This window comes from Elephantulus edwardii, unplaced genomic scaffold (genome assembly GCF_000299155.1).
Source record: "Elephantulus edwardii isolate Elephantulus edwardi_28Jun2011 unplaced genomic scaffold, EleEdw1.0 scaffold00202, whole genome shotgun sequence".
Lineage (NCBI taxonomy): Eukaryota > Metazoa > Chordata > Mammalia > Macroscelidea > Macroscelididae > Elephantulus > Elephantulus edwardii.
The window spans coordinates 1,670,491-1,687,999 of record NW_006399952.1 but is presented as its reverse complement, the minus strand read 5'-3'; the positions used below and the strand labels follow the sequence as shown (position 1 = coordinate 1,687,999).

Genomic DNA, 17,509 nt, shown 5'->3' with positions numbered 1-17,509 from the left:
GGAGCTGCAGAGAAAAGTCCTGGCAGTGAAGAAAACCTGCTGGAGTAGCTCTACTCGGTAGCATGTGTGGTCGCTATGAGTCAGAGCCAACTAGCTGGCAATGGGTTGTCTTTGTTTTGCTTGTATGAACGTTTTCAATGCTACTCTGGTGACAAAATAGGTCAGCCTCTGGCTGAAGAATGAAACAAAATGGGCTGAATCCTATGGAACTTACCACGCCTTTTTCCCATATTACTGACATCCGGTCCTCAACTCCATTTACCCCATTGGGGATCTTGGTAAAGTCGTCTTTCCCCAGAGCTTTCTGGCAGGTGTTGAAGGTACAGTGGTCAGTCCCTGTGGTGGTCAGATCGTCACTGTAAAGAGAGAGGCCCGTATAAGACTGTGACAGGGACAAATAGGTGAGAGGACACGTCAGTAACGTGTGCCAGCCTTCCAGCTCCATTCCTCAACTACAAGGCAGATATATGGAATGTAGAACAAGCAGCTTTATATTTTTATCCCATTCTTATCTTCATCCAGGGACCTGTTTTCTTTCTTTGCTAAAGAACTACTCTTAGAGAAGATTCAGAATAGCTCAAGTTCTCAGCCAAACGCCATCCGTTACTTGTTCTGTGATCATAAGTTTATTTATGTATGACTCACCATCTTATAACTGCTAATTTTATTTGCTTGATAAAGGTTACTTCAAGATCACCAGCAATGATATGTATGCAGGGTCCTTGTGAGCAGAAGACTACACAAAAATATTACCGCGTGATTCACATGTGGAGAAGGCCGGTTCCCAGGACGGTCTCTAGCTAAGAGACAATGCTGTGAGAAAGAGAGATAGGAGCTTGGCTGAGGATGTTGCTGTCTCCAGGGACACCACTCCTGCTCTGACTTGTGAAGAGCCTTGGAGAGGTAGAAGTGAAGATGGAAGGAAGCGGCAAGGAGAGGTAAGCTAACGCTCATATAGTCTGTAGTGAAAGCACTACATTAAAACCCGAATGTAAGTATCTGTAAAAGACGGGCATCAGGATGTCCATGAATGGCAGGATTCTCAGGAAAAACTGTCAGCATCTCAGGAGGTAAAGATCTTCCTACACAATAGCTGTATCTGGCTCCAGGTTACACCAGTACAGACCAAAATTGCAAGTGTATTCTGATTTAAATAAGGCATAAGGAAGAGGCTTGATTCTGGTTTAAAAAGCAATTTGCAAAGAGAAGAAAAAAAAGCAGAAGAGAGTAACATTTCAGAGCAAAAGAGGTTGATTTCTCTGTGTGCAGGAGAGGTTTGGCGGCACAGCATGAATAAACCAATATATGTCTGGTCCCTAGAGGATGAGGCTGCAAGCAGAGGGGAATCCTGGGAAGACAATGAAAGTTCAAGATGGCTGGGCAAGATCTCCTTAATTGAGACTCCTAAAGAATTGGCTTTTGACATTTCCCAATTGTCTGCAAAATATTTACTTAGCCAACAGATTCATGAGGAAATCCGGAGTTGAAGGGTCTGGCCGCAGGGGTGGGCCCATGACATGGTGGGCTGCATGGTGCCATTCCTTATGCCAATAGTGGGTGCCATCTGTGCCGAGGCTTGCTGCTATGGGCTCTCCATAGACCACCCTCCCTGCAAAGTTCAAAAGAAGCATTCAACACCTTAGTTTGCACTTAAGAGAACCATCCAACAAAGACTTAAACAATGCTTTTCTATGTCCTAATAGAGGTGAAGACAAAAGCCAAATGGTAATTTAACCTTTAAACTAGATATAAAAGCACCCATTAGTGTTTATTGAAGGAGTCCTGGGGGCATAACCATAGAATAATCCAAAGGTCAGCAGCTCAATCTCTCAATAGATGTGCCACCTGCTTCCAAATTTTTAAAGATGGGGAAAAGGTCTTTTTACAGCCAAGAAAGTGCTGAAGAGCAAGGATATTAGTTTAGAGACTAAGGTGTGCCTGACACAAGCCACAGTCTTGCTACACAACTGAAAGGTGAACAACGACTAATAATGACAGAGGAAGCACCAAAACCTCTGAGTTGTGGTGTTGGAGTAGAGTACTGAATATTCCGTGAACTGTCATGGGAACGTACAACCAGAGTGCATCCTTGGAAGCAAGGATGGTGAAACTTCATCTTACATATTTCTGGCGTGTGGTAAGGAGGAGCCAGTCATTGGAGGAAAACATCCCAGTTGGAAAGGTGGAGGGCCAGAATAACAGTTAAACTCTCAACAAGATGGATTAATACTGTGACTGTAACAGTGGGCTCAAGTGTATCGGAGACGGTAAGGAGGGCACGGAATATGGAAGGCTCAGGTCTGTTATTCACAGGGCTGCTATGAGTCACAGTCAACTCGACGGCACACAACAGCAACACAATCAAGAAAACCCTATAGAGCCATTCTACTCTGTCACAAGGGATCCATAGGAGTTGGAATTGCCCTAATGCACCCAACAGTAACTAAACAAGTTTGTTTTGGAGAGGGTGAAGCCAGGCTGCTCCTTGGAGGCAAGGATTCTGAAGCATCGTCTGACATATTTTGGACATTTTGCAAGGAGGGACCAGTCCTTAGAGAGGAACTTCCTGCTTGGGAGGGTGGAGGGACAGCACAGGAGAGGAAGACCTTCGATGAGATGGATTGATTCCGTCACTGGGGTAATCGGGATAGGCATGTCAAAGACCATGAGATTGACAAGGGATAGAGCAGGGTTCACGGCTGTTGTACAAAGGTCGCTGTGAGTTGACAGCGACTTAATGGCACATAACAACAACAACAACAGTAATTATTGAGTGTTGACCATATTTGGGCCAACGTGAATTGCATGTAATAGGAGACTGCCCATCCCACTGACACCAGAACCATCAGATTTCACTCTGATCATTTAAATACAAACGGAAGTGACACAGAAGCTTCCATTCAGAAGGTACAAAAGTCATTATAAAGTTCTGTCATTACCATTCCCATTTATTATGAGACTGCATGTCCCCAACAGGGAATACTTTTTAGTTTGGTCCCAAAATAAAGAGAATATGGATTGGATCCAACATCAAATCATAATGGACACAGATAGGAATGAAAAATGAATATATATATGTAAGTCACTCACATTTTAGATACATTTGTTATTGAAACATAACCTAGCAAAATGGATTGACACATGTGCCTTTCTAATTGCATCTTCTAAAACATGGTAGGATTAAATCATTTCTGTACAATTAGTTACATTACATGTAGAGTGCAGGAGAAAGGATCTGAACTCAGGCATTTTGATGCAAGTGGTTTAACTCTCTGCTGTACTATCTTAATGGGCATGATCCAAGCCATAGTCTTCATAATTACTTGCCATGCATTAAAGAGCTGGACAATGATGAAGGATGATAAAAAGAAAATCAAAGCCTTTGAGCTGTGGTGCTGGAGAAGAGGACAAACAAGTCTCCCCTAGAGAGAGTAAAACCAAGCTGCTCCATGAAGGCAAGCACTGTGAGGATCAATCTCACATACTTTGGCACACGGCCAGAAAGGACCAGTCCTTAGAGAAGGACAATCATGCTTGGAAGGGTAGAGGGACAGCGCAGGAGAGAAACCCCCTGGATGAGATGGACTGACAGCATGACTGGAGTAATACGGTAGGTGTGTCAGAGTCAAAGAGACTGTCTTAGGGTAGGGCAGGGTTCAGAACTGTTGTACATAGGGTTTCTATGGGTCGCAAGCAACTCAATGGCACATAACAACAACAACAACCCACTTAGATCACATGGAGTTCAACCACAGTGTCTCTTGTTGCAAAAAGAATGGTCATCTTTTCACACCTTTTAAAAATCCTCTTCAAAAAATTCATAACACATAAAAGAACACTCAGATAATAAAATTGTAGTCAGAAATGCATATTTTAAAAATCATGTAAATGAGACCATCAAAAGCGTACAATGTTAGAGACGTTAATAGCACATTTGAATTTAAAATCAGAACCCTGGCTCTGATTAGCATTTATCAGAATAAGCAATTCACTGGCATCTACCTGATCACATCTAGCAGTCATAAGGAAGAGAGCACAGTAAGAGATGCTGGCACCCTAAGTTAGTCCATTCTGGTTAATCAAACGACAAAGGTCAGCTAAAATCCTGATCTACAAGAGAAATCAACTGATTTCCTCAGAGAGTACTGTAAGTGTAAAGGCACCAGCTGCCTAAGTCATATTAAGTATGGATGAAGCACCCCATTATCTCACAAATAATGTTTCCCCTAAAAATAGCCATCATGCTTTAGCTAGCTTAAGAATTTGAAAATCCATGTATTGAAAGTTGTGGATGCCTAAAAAATTTGACTTCTCAAGTAAGTAACCTATATCCCAGGCATTCAGGATTGCAACTGCCAAGATAATTCATTTTCTTTTGAACTCACACTAGGTGAATTACATTTCCCTGTTGTTTTTTTGTGTTAATAACTTTTTCCCAGAAAAGAGGAAAGATGTTATTAGTGTCTTTCTGGCACACAGAACAAGCAGCAATCATTCTTAAAGTTACCTAAAGGGTATCGTATTTGTTCAGACCATGTGGTGTGTTACGTATTGGGCTGCTAACCAAAGGATGAAGGTTCGACTCCACCAACCGCTCGTTGGGAGAAAAATAGGCAGTCTCATCACATAAAGATTCCTAGCCCTGGTAGCTCAAGGAAGAGTCAAGTCAGAATCTATAGCAGTGGATGGATTTTAGGAGGTAATGGGCACAAATAATTAAGCACTTGACTATGAACACAAAGATGGGCAGTTTGAACCCAACTGCCTGAAGTGTTATGGCAGCCACTCTGTTTCCTTGAAAACCCTATGATGAACAAAAGGGGTCACTATGAATCAGGATCAACTATAGCAACTGCTACTGGTAGGAGGTGATGCACTACCTATTAAAAGGGCTTCAGGATGAATACAATATTTTATTTTCTGGTACAAAGAGACCTTCCTGTTCTGAGAGAATTCCTTACAGGTGTCTGGACGACAAGAGGCTCTGACACTTGATCTAAAATCATTTTACAAATTGCCAAGTCAGGATTTTCCCTGCTGCTTCATCATACACCAAAGATCCTTATCACACATTCTATTCAATCACTTGGCCCATCAAGGTGATGCGGGAATGCTGTTCCAAAAGTTCTACAATTTTAATAGCTCTCAGGAAAAATTAAAAGTGTCAGCATCCACCAGGAGTCTGCCAAGGCAGTTCTGAAACCAGATGACAGGTAATTTCCTTGGAAGGGTTTAGTGCCTTTAAAATGTGACAGGCCAGTTTTTTGGCCCATACAATGAGCTCTTCGTTAACTGGGCTGTTTTCAACTTTCTCTCCACCAGACTTCTATAAAACCCAAGAAAATCTTAAAAAGAAAGTAAAAAATTACTAACTGATCTCTCTTATTTCAGGATGGTTCTAAGATACTTTCAAAGGACCAAAGAGCAGGCAAGAAGGCAAAAAAGGAGAAGAAACAGAGTTTAGGGACCTGAGTGCTCTTTACAGGTGAGGAAGGTGAGACTTCATTTCATGTACTTCGAGTGTGTTATCAGAAGGAGAGCTGGTTCCTGGAGAAAGACAACATGCCTGATTAAAGGTCAGCAAAGACAAAGACCCTCAGTGAGATGGTTTGGTACAGTGGCTTCTGCAAAGGGCTCAAGCACAGTGGCAATTCTGCAGAAGGTGCAGGACTGGGCAGTATTTTAACCTGTCACATATCTGTTGCTTAATCTGTTATAATTAGGGTTACAATGAATCAGAACCAATTTACCAGCATCTAACAGATAATCCATGTACTGAGTAATCACACTGGATCATTTAACAAAAGTGTGAGTTCTTTTATATATAAGTTTAACATAAAGAAATAATTTTAAAAAGGTAACGGTAAAAAGAGCAAGGGCAGTGTGAGGACGGCCATATCTGACTTCTACCAACTTCACAAAGGGGCACTGTCCATGTCAACAGTACCAACAATGCAAAACCACTTCCCACAAGGTCAGACATTTCCCCCACATTCCCCAACCTCTTTCTCCTCATCTCAACACCAATCTCACTGCTTTGCTAGGTCCAAAATCTAATGTGATCATTCACAAACCAACCAGAACCGTACTGGAGAAACCAGAAGGTAATAATCTAGATGAATAATAAAATACAGTCAAGACAGCTCCAGAAATATGCATGCAGGCACCTCAGCCTAGAGCCTCGCACGTTGGTGTTCCTGAATTCTCGGTCCTGCCAATATTGGCTTCCCTTGCCCCAAATTGTCCAGCAAAGTTTCCAGTCCTGCCAATATTGTCTCTCCGCACCAAAGCTCCCATCTCACATCAAGTCTCCTGTTCAGCCATTAGAGTAGCTGAGGCGGATGTTGCTGCCATGGGTGTAGCTGGAGCAAGAAGGGTGTCTTGCATTCTCTTGTCTCTTCAATGAGACTGGAGAACCTGTATGCCTCTAACTCTGGCTTGCTCAATTAAGTGGTGAGACTAGCCAATCCTCTTGCAGAAAGTTGACATTGGCCAACTTCCTTGTGGAATGATAGATAGTTAATAATGCCCCATTATAGCAGCTAATGATGGTAGATAAGCTAATAATGTCTCATTTGCCTATTCCCACCCATCTACATAACATCCCCTCTCCTAATACAACAATTACTTCAGGATAAAACAGTTAATCTTTTGCTTAGAAAAAACAATTTTGAATGATAAAACCTTAAACACCCACAGTAACTCTTCAATTGCAAATAGATAACATGTTGAACTGCTTTAATGGAATTATTAGAGGTCTGAGTCTGCCTATAAGCATCTTAGGATAAAGGGCTGGTAGCCTGTTGTTGTTCTTGTGTACTGTGGAGTCAGTGTGTGTACAGTGGAGTCAGAACCAACCAACAGCTGACTCGCTGGTGGGTTTTCAGAGGCAGCTAGTCACACAGGAGGAGATCGCCTGTCTTTCTCCATTGGAGCAGCTGATGGGATTTGAACTGTGTGCCCTCAGGATTACAACGCAGCTTCTTGCCACTAGTCCACCAGAGCTGGTCATAGATTGGCTGGTAATCTACTTTGGGGGAAAAAAAGAACTATTAAAAGCCCTATGTAACAGTCTAACTTTGGCACACCAGGGGTCACCTCGAGTTAGAATCAATTCAACAAGTATCGGTACTGGTGTAGTTTGCAAAGTCTTACATAAAATCTCATTTGACCTTCATGGAAACCTCTATGTTAGTTGGACAGATTAAGAAACTGATGCTTATTTGACTAAATAATTTGCCTGAGACACATAGGTCCTATATGATGTAACCAGGATTCGAATCCTGTTATTCTGATAGCCTATCATGCATACCACGTGGCTAGGAAAAGTGTCACCTCTTCATTTTCCTGGTAAAGAACACATGTTTTTAAATGTTTAACTCAGTGACCAGCTATATGTGGATGTGGTTGAGCCACATGTCACTTACACGTTTCACTGACCACACTTAGTAAAAAGTGCTCTGTTTAGTCTAGGACAGTCTTGATTATGTTGACAGCCAGATGATATCAACAGCTTTTGGAAATGGGTACATCGTTAATCTCTTCCCATTGCCTCAGCAACCTTCACACTGAATTGCACCCTATCTACCCATATATATTTTGTCTCTGTCTCCTGGCTCACAACCAGGAAAGAAAAGACTGCATTTAAGATGCAATCTTCCATTTAAAGGCACCCTACCTCTGAGAGATTCCAGAGATTTCTAAATAATGAAGTATATCAAACCAATTCCCACCAGCCCCTAGCACAGACAAGCTGTTTATTGGATGAAAGTGATGTGATGGACATTGACACCTCATCTGAATTCAGGAGTAGCACTTGACTAAGTCACAAGATGTGTCAGTGAAGGTTGGAGGAAGCAGAGAAACAGCCCTAAGTGCCCAGGGTGGAGGCATTGGCTAAAAATAGAAAGCAAAATAAAAATATTTTCCTACCTAGAAGTACACTGAAGAGTTCCAAAGTGCTGCTTGGAGAAAAAGATGATGAAGGTTCATCTTTCAGAATTTGGACATGTAGCTAAGCAAAGATATTTCTTGTAAAAGGACATCATGCATAGAACAATGGAAGATCAGTGAAGGAGAGGAAAGTCCCAAAGAGATGGAGTGAATTCAGCACTGGGCTCCAGCGTATTGGAGGTGATGAGATCGGCACAGGATAGAGAAGAGTTCTAGCTGGCTGTTTGTTCGGTCGCTATGCATTATACTTGACTCAATGGCACCTAACAACAACAAAGTGGCCTAATGGGTAAGGAACTGTGATGTCAACTCAGAATCAGGCTGTTCAAATTCATGAGGCAATGCAAGAGAGAAAGCTGAGCAATCTCCTCTTTTCCACTGTTTATTTTCGCAGATGTAGTCAGTTTGATCCTTGTAAAGTCCACCAAGTTCACATGTATAGGCACTGATTATGTTTTTTTCTAAAAAAAGGGATTTGCAAGGAATAAATCATCATACAAATTCTATCATCCACTCTCCAGCCTCATTTTTTTTAAAGGCCATATTTTCCAACTTCCAATTTTCCAATCCTTCTTATTTGTTTTGGATTCTTTTGCATTCCAGTCACTATTACAATTATTCTATTATTCGTTATCCATCAAAGAGCTGGACAATGACTAAAGGTGACAGAAGATGACCTTAAAGATGACTTTCATAAGGTAAAAGAAGAACCTATGCCTTTGATTTGTGGTACTGAACATACCATGAACTGCCAAGAGAACAAACAGGTCTGTCCTAGAGAAGGTGAAACCAAGTTGCTCCTTGGAGGAAAAAGTTTTGAAACTCCATCTCACATACCATGGGCATGTTGCGAGGAAGGAGCAAGTCTTGGAGAAGGACATCATGCTTAGAAAAGTTGCAGGGACAGAGCAGGAGAGGAATACCCTTAATGAGATGGATTGAAACCGTAATTGCGACAATGGGGGTAAGTGTCCTGAAGGCAGTGAGTTTGGCTCAGGATAGGACAGGCTTTGGAGCTATTGTGCATAAAGTCACTATGAGGCACAAGCAATTTGATGACACATAACAACAATTTTAAAAAAACAACCAACCTAGGATATCAATCTTTATAGGTTCTGTTTCATTTTTATACAACTTCCAATTTTCCTTGATTTATACTTCATGCATTCCATGTTCCAGTTATGAACTGAAATTTGCAGATGTTTCTCCTCCTTTAAGGTTGTGCCACTTTAGCAGAGAAAAGCTTTGCTCCATCCATGCCATTCAGGTGGACTGTACTCTGAGGAAGCAGTTCTACCTCAGTTGTACTGTGAGTACCTTCCAGCCAAGACTCATCTCTTGGCACCACATGGGACAATGCTCTGCTGCTATTCACAGAGTTTCCAAGAACTCATTACTTCAGATGGGGATAGGCAGTCCTGCTCCTTAATCCATCTTGGTCTGGAAGTTGTGATGAAATCTGTCCATTATGAGTGACCTTACTAGTATTTGAAACACTGCTGACACAGCTTCTAACATCATAGCAACATGCAGAGCACTGCAGTACAGCACATTGACTCACTTGGGACCTATTATCAGGAAGGGCCGGTCCTTCATGGAAGGGTAGCAAAGGAGAAGATGATCCTCATTGAAATGGGCGGACATTGTGGCTACAATGGATCCGAGGACAAGGGAGATTGTGAGGATGGTCCAGGGTCCAGAATGTGTTGATCTGTTGTACACAGAGCCACTATGAATCAGAGTTGTTTCTTGAGTACCCAACAACAAAAAGTAGATGAAGAAGAAGGAAGCACCAGGATTGGAGGGAGGTTCATGAACAACCTCCTACACACTGATGACATAACTTTGTTGAAAGTGAAGAGGGCTTGAAACACTGACTAATAAAGGATCAAAGATTACAACCCCCAAAGTTGTTTAAAACTCAACACAAAACAATCTCCCCTGAAGGTGCCCTTCTATGATAGCCAGAAGAACGGCACCCCAAATTGTGAATATTACCTTACAGGGTAAAATATCTTTGCAGATGTAAGGACACGGAGATGGGGAGATTATAATGCATTACTTGGTTGGGTCCAATGTACTTCAAATTGGAAGAAGGCAACGAGTGATGCTGTGTGAGGAGGCTTGAGCTGCTGTTGCTACCTTTGAAGATGAGGAAAAAGAAGGGCAGACAAAGAATGCAGGTGTATTCTAGAAGCTGGAAAATGCAAGCTGAGCAAATTCTCCCCTAGAGCTCCAAAAAGCCCTGACCTGTGATCTTAGCCCACAGAGAACCTGCTAGACTTTCAGACTATAAAATGATAAAAAAATAAATATAAGTTGTTAGAAGCTGCCAAACTTGATAATTTTCTGTTCCAGCAGTGGCCACAAATACAAAATAGTATAGGCAAAAAAGACAATCACTACAAGTTTTATTTGAAGTAACTAAAGACGAAAAACAACCCAAATGCCGATCAATAGGGAATTAGTTGAAGAAAACACACTAGCATACATTGTACCCTATTTTTTTAAAAAAGGTAAAAAGAATGAGAAATATCTCCATAACTAATATAAATTATCCTTTAGAATATAGTTTTTTCCTATCTTTTAAAAAATTATTTTATTAATATTTTTATCATTCATATACATTGTGTTTTATGCATGTACATTGCGTTTTATACAATCTTTCATTTACATTGTATTTTGTTCATGTATATTGTGGGGTTTTCCCCCCTTACAACTATCTTATTAATAGCTAAATTTGTGCAAGCAAGTAAGCCCGTTGCTTTATGTCTTGTGCCTTATTATACCCATTTTAGATAGCCAATTTCTGATTTGCCCAACCTGATTATCAACTAGGATTGTAAGGAAACAAACCTGTCCCTTTCTGTAAAGAATCTTCTGTTCAACTTGGAAACTTTTGAACATCTATATCCAGAAGCACATTCCAGTCCAGAGCAAGCTATCAGGCTGCAGGAATCAAGTCCAGCTCACAGCATGGGCCATCTTTTCTTCATCTGGTTGGGTTCTAGTCAACTCATCCTCAGCCGTCTGTGGCCAGATTCAAATGAGCATCAGACACACACTCTGGAGTTTACCCTTCTCCCCGAATTCCAGAACTGCCTGTCCCTTCACTCAGTCCTAGCTCCCACATGGCATCAAGTCAACAAGCTAGGGGTCTTTGTGACTCGCTGCTCCTCCAACCAACAGCCTTTCCCTGCTCATCCATATATATATATCTGTGCATGCTAGGTGGACAGCACTGAGGGGGCACATCCAAGCTCAGCGGCTTCTCCATTGCTGTAGTGCTCCCCCTCCCACTCCTTTGGATCCAGGTGATTGCTATGAGTGAGCATACCTCCCAGCTCTCTCTAACCTCAGGTCCTGGAAGAGCGGCTCTCATGGCCACCAACTTTACTCCACCTCAGAAGCCAAACAGCTTGATCCAGCTTTAAAAAGACAGTCTCTTCCTTTGCTTTTTATTCTTTTTCCTCCTTTCTTTTCCTGCCTGTCCTACTTTCAAATGTGAATCTGTTCAATCAAAAGTCCAAGATGGGTCTACAAATCCATACAAATGTAGATCTCTTAAGAGTTATGGTCTTAAAAGAAAATTATTTTATTTAAAAAGAAAAAAAAAGTCAATGCTAAAATGTTCCTGTCTATGCCCTATATTCTAACATGATTTCTAGGTTTTCACTCTGTACCTAATGGAATTTTATCCCTATAGCAAAATAAATAATCAGGATCAAGGAACTGCTTTGTGACAGAGCTGTCAAATCACTGCTTTGGGGACTGGAGAGGTGAGGATGGGTAGGGGTGAAACCACAGGGTTGCACAGTTTGGTAGGTGGAGGGAGAGAGTGAAGGAAATGAGAAGGATCTGGCAGGAACCTGAAATGACAGGTAATTCATTATGGGCAAGGCCCAATGGTAATTAATTTTATAAAACATAATGCATAGGATTGATTATATAAAACATAATGTGAATGAAGAATAGTGTGAAACACAATATATACAAACTTTGTAAGTAAACCAGTATAAAATTTTAAAAATTAAAAACACACCCCACAAACCACCCCACTGCTTTCTAACAGGGTAAGACTGACCATTTTGGATGATTTCACTGTTTCTTAAACCGTATCCTAACATGGACGTGACTGACAAGCTTACAGGAACATGCTGCAAAAAGTACACAGCCAATTAAAGAACAAATTCCATTAAGGTGGCAACAGCACCACCTGGTGGGAAAAATCTAACATTCTAATTTTTATTGCTGCGGCTGGCCTAGTGCTAAGAAACTGGTGTAATCTCAAAGGTCTGTGGTTCAAACCCACCAGCTGCTCCATGTGAGAGTGGTTGACAATCTCATCCTGTGAAATTTACAGCCTGACAGGCAGCTATGAGTTGGTTCTTTCTTGGTGGCAATGAGGTTTTTTTTGTTTTCTTGGGGTGTGTTTTTTTTAGTCTATACTGAAAACTCAAACTCATTGGCTGTCAAATCAGAACTGAGTCATAGTTGACCCTTCAGGGGCTTTCTAGATAATATATCACACGGATAGTGATTGTCCTTCTTTCTCCTAGAGTCTCTGGTGGATTCCAGCTGTAGGGCAGGTGCAGTGTTTGGTTTACCAGAGCCCCTCCCACCTGAGTATATCATCAGACCTCCCTTTACTCTGAAAATATACTAATATGTGAGGGAAAAGTCATCATAAATGATCGGTTGTTGGTAGGTGCCATCAAGTGGAGTATGACTCAGTGACCCTGTGAAAAACAGACCTGAAGCCTGTCCTATCCTGCGCCATTCACATCATCTCTGACATACTTGAGCCCAATGCTGCAGTCACTATGTCAGTCTATCTAGTTGAAGGTCTTCCTCTCTTTCTCTAACGCTCCACTTCTCCAAGCATGATGTCCTTTCCCAAGGAATAGTCCCTCCTAGCAACGTCCTTCAAGTGTGTAAGACAAAGTTTTGCCATCCTTGCCTCCAAGGAGCACTCTGGTTGCACTATTTCCAAGACAGATCTGTTTGTTCTTTTGACAGTCTATGGGATACTCAGTACTCTTCTCCAACACCCCAGCTCAAAGGTACAAATTCTTCTGTCATCCTTATTCACTGTCTCATGTGCATGGCAAGTTATTGAAAATACCATGCATGGCCTTGGACGGACATCATCGCTCCTCAGGAATTGGAAGAAGACCTTACTAACCCCTTTGTGGAACTAAGTCCATTTTTAATAAAAGTTTTTAATAGGTCAAATAGGCCAAATACTTGAAAATACAGATTGCACTGCATCTTTACTAAGTCTTTACTGGATCTCATACAAGATGTAATTTTGGAAAATTTTCTTTTTTTGTGTCAAGTATAAAGATGCCAAATTTATATTCATAGTTTCTATATAATATATTCTAAAAATGCAGTCACTTTCCTTAAAAACAAACAAACCCCCCAGTATGCTGAGATCAGTGTTGAGACTATTTTGATTATCCAGATCCTGGAAGGTGAAATTATGGAAGATCCCATTTAGACAAGAATCTAAATCACTGAAGCAAACTTATTGTTTTCATTTCTTGTTTACTAGTAGTGGTAAACTAAAACAACTAACTAGTTCTGTGCCCAATTCTTACAAACCATGAATTTCTCTCTTTCTTTTAAGATGCTTATTTGCAAAATTGAACTACAAAACTCGGGCAATTTGAGATAAAAATAATATTGGTTTAAAGTTTAAGAATAATCATCATCATACTATTATCTGGAGAACTACTGCAACTGTTCCTACATTCAAACTGTTGTTAGACAAATCAATTCAATTCAAAAGAAACTTGTTGATCCTCTCCTATGTGCTTGACCCAGATATTACAAGGGATTAAGAAGATGCCTCAGGGATAGAGAAGTTTCTATAAGCTGGAGAACTTTTAATCTATACATCCAATTAAAATGTCGATGGCTGTAGTGTTAAAAATAGCTTTCGTGGGGTCAAGGTTAAAAGCTTGACTGCTCATAGAAAGGTTGGCTGTGCACATCTACACCACCACTCAGTGGGAGAAAGATTTGCTTATTGCCCACGAAGACCAAGCCAAGACAATCCTATAGGGATGTCTACTCTGTCATAGGGTGCTATGAGTTAGAATGGACACCAGGGTGCATAAAACAGCAACACAACAGTACACTAATGGGGTTGGGAACACACGGTCAAAGGCAATTATGTAAGGTTCCAAGGATGGAAAAGAAGTTCAATGAAATCAGAAGCGGCCTAGAAGATGATCAAAAAGGAGAAGGAAAACCAGACGTGATGAAAGAAAATGGAACAGATACGAATAAAAAAGTAAGGAAGGAAAATAGAAACTGATGCACAGCTTTCTCAGAAGTAAAAGCAGCAGTTACAGTTATTTCACCTTCTTCTCTTCAGCTCATGTGTCATCAAGGACCTCTCCAAAGTTCTAAAGAGCAATGCCAATTTGAAGACTAAAATAGGCCTGAGCCAAACCATGCTCTTTTCAATTGCTTGCTGTGCATCTGAGAGTTGGACAATTAGTAAGGATGACAAAACAAGATTGAATGCCGATCTCTGAATTGTGTTCTTGGGGAAGAATACTGAACACCCCATAAACCGTCAAACAAATAAACAAATCTCTCTTGCAGGAAGTGTGATCATAGTGCTCCCTAGAAGCAAAGATCATGAAACTCCATTTCACTTATTTTGGGGCATATTTTTAAGAGGAATCAGTCCTTGCAGAAGTACATCATGTTGGGAAAGGTGGAGGGTCAACAAAAAAGAGGAAGATTCTCCGTGAAATGGACAGACATGGTGACTAGCACAGGGGCTCAAGCGTGACGGAGATCCCAAGAACAGTGCACGACAGGCCCAGGTACAGATCATGCTCAAAGATCCTTGTCTACGTGAACCACAGTCTACTTGATGGCAGCTAACGACCCGAGCTTCAGCTAGTGCCGAGCTCCCGTGAAGCTGTCCTGGGAAAGTTACCATCTCTCCTTGCGTCCGCTATCACCTTTGCAGCTGACTTGCTCATCACGTGCACGATGTACAGAGGGCAGTTGACAGCACTGGCGATGGTTATGGCCCTCAGGGTGGCCTCTGCCTCGACGGCTTCTGGGCGGCACAGCTCGTGGCCTTCAGGGCCAGTTATCCCCAAAGCCAGCATCTTCTTTGCTCCCTGAAAACACATATGCAAGGACAACGTACTGAAGATAAATACAGTGTACCCGAGACAAACACGATTTCATATTAAATACACTGTCCAGCTTTTGAGATCTGTTAGTGTTCGTGTTGGTGTGTGTATGTGAAAGTGTACGTATGTAAAAACAACATTCAAAATAAACACGTTAATATTCTAATGATATATGTTAATAAGCTCTGATGGTGTAGTGTGTTACTTGTGCAGCTAAAACAAAAGGCTGGGAATTCGAATCCACCAGTTTCTCCTTGGGAGAAACAAGAGGCAGGCATCTCCCTTTAAGAATTACAGTACTGGAAATCCAATGGAGGTTGGTCACAAATGGAAATCAAAGGAAGTGAGGAGTGATATTATGTTTAGCAGTGATGGTGGCACAATGGTTATGGGCTCAGTTGCTAATCAAAAGGTGAGCTGTTCAAGCCCTCCCAGCAGCTTCAAGAGAGCAAGACTGGACACTCTGCTCCTATAAAGATTGCAGCCTAGGAAACCCTATGGGGCATTTTACTCAATCACTTCAAGTCCCAATGAGTTAAAATTGATTTGATGGCATCTAACAACAACCAAAACAAATGATATGCTTGACTTTCCACACTCATTATTTCACAAGTAAAATATCTTCATTGCAAAACATAAAAAAGACATGAATTGAGCTCTAACCACATTCTCTGAAAAGCATCCGAGTACATGGAAACTTATTATTGGTTCAGAACCAACAAAATAATCCAATTCCCAGTACAAGATCCCAGTTGAAGTAACTCAGACTAGGATTCAGTAATTAGCTATACTTTGTGGTAAACCATGACCCTCACCAACCTCCTCCCCAAATCCACTGAATGATATCACAGAAGTTGTTTCACTTCACCAAAATGTTCTTCCTTCCTCACAAAAGAAAGGCAGAGAGTCAAGACTTGGTGCAGTAAAATGACTTGTCCAGTGTCACACAGCTGGAAAGTGGACGAGTCAAATTTCAACTGGGGCTGTTTGGTTTTGCAGCTTCTGCTGTCTTACTCTGCCCTACTGCGTCCTGGCCACAGAGCCTCAGTCTCACTGACTTGAAGGAGAGCTGAGCCCAGGGAAAGGAGAAAACAAAATTGGCTAATACAAAGGTTAACTGACAGCCCTTTAAATCTTGCGGATGGTGTCCCCTCCAGGCATTAATAATGGAACTAACGTGAGAAAGAAACATCATCCAGATTCCTCCAGAGTGCATTTTAATCCTCAGCTTCTAACAGAGCAGGGCTTTATAGAGCTACCTAATACACTGTTTAAATCATCCAATTATGTGGATGCTGTCCACACTTGACATTCTGTACCTGCAACCTGAGCTTCTTTAAACAGAAAAAAACTTAAAAATGTTATGGATGGACAGACAGAAAGTATTTGTGTTTCTTTAATAAAATGTGTTTGAGCTCTAATAGCTGGTTGGAAAAGAGGAAATTCCCATTCCAGTTCATAGAGCACCTGAATAAAAGGCAAGCTGTAACCAGAGAAAATCAGATTATTTCTGAGCTTTTGTTCTCTCAAGGCATTAAATGAGTTTGCCTATTTAAGAACCCAGATGGCTCAAGTTATTTGATCTCTACTGTTAAGCTAAAGGTTGACAGTTCAGATTCACTCAGCTGTGTGTGGAAGGCAGGCTTGGTGATCTGGTTCTGGAAAGATTATGGCCAAGAAAGCCCTATGGAGCTCGATTCCTTAAAGACATTGGCCACCATGGGTTGGAAGTGACTCCACGGCAATGGACTTGAGATCCCCCTTACTCCTACACACACACACTTAACGTTATGTGCATTTTCTTCTCTGTTTGAAGGTTTGGATGACAAATACTTACCTCTGCAATGAGGTCTCCATTTTCTGCATGGACCTGAGCAATCGCTCCAATTTCCTTGCACTGAGAGAAGGCTGCATACATCTCAGTGTCTCTCACCATGTACAGATCCTTGTAGGCCATAAACATCTTGAAAGAGTTAACGCCTTTATCTTGGGTAAGAATCCTCATTTCTTCTTTAACCTAGAAGAGAAAGTCAACAACAACAACAACACCCACTCTTTAATTAAAAAGACAATTTCAACATTATCCAAAATATTACATTAGAAACTGCTGAGTGCCAACAGTTGGTAAGCCAAATGCAAGAGGACAAATGTTCTATGATTTCACTTACTAAAAAGATTAGACATTTATCGAGGTGACGGGGAAGAGAGTCATGGTATAACATCACTGTTATAAAAAGCCAAGGAAAAGCTCACACACAGAATCCATTTTAGAGGGTTAACAGGCATATGAAGGAAAGGAGTGGTGGAAAACAGGATATGCTGAGGAAGGAAAAGGTAATAAACAATAAGAGATTGATTGGATTTTTTATTATATATTTTTTAATAATTTT

At 41.2% G+C, this 17,509-nt stretch overlaps 1 protein-coding gene across 1 annotated transcript in view; it reads right to left on the bottom strand.

Annotated features, from left to right (window-relative positions):
• The window catches only part of DPYS (dihydropyrimidinase), a 128,382-nt gene that overhangs the window by 66,665 nt on the left and 44,208 nt on the right, over positions 1 to 17,509 (bottom strand). Inside the window, exons 3-6 of the mRNA XM_006897168.1 lie at positions 16,957 to 17,136; positions 14,915 to 15,104; positions 1,453 to 1,609; positions 215 to 356 (exon numbers count right to left, since the gene is read on the bottom strand). Coding sequence (XP_006897230.1) covers positions 215 to 356; positions 1,453 to 1,609; positions 14,915 to 15,104; positions 16,957 to 17,136 — 669 coding nt within the window. The remainder of the gene's footprint in view (positions 1 to 214; positions 357 to 1,452; positions 1,610 to 14,914; positions 15,105 to 16,956; positions 17,137 to 17,509) is intronic.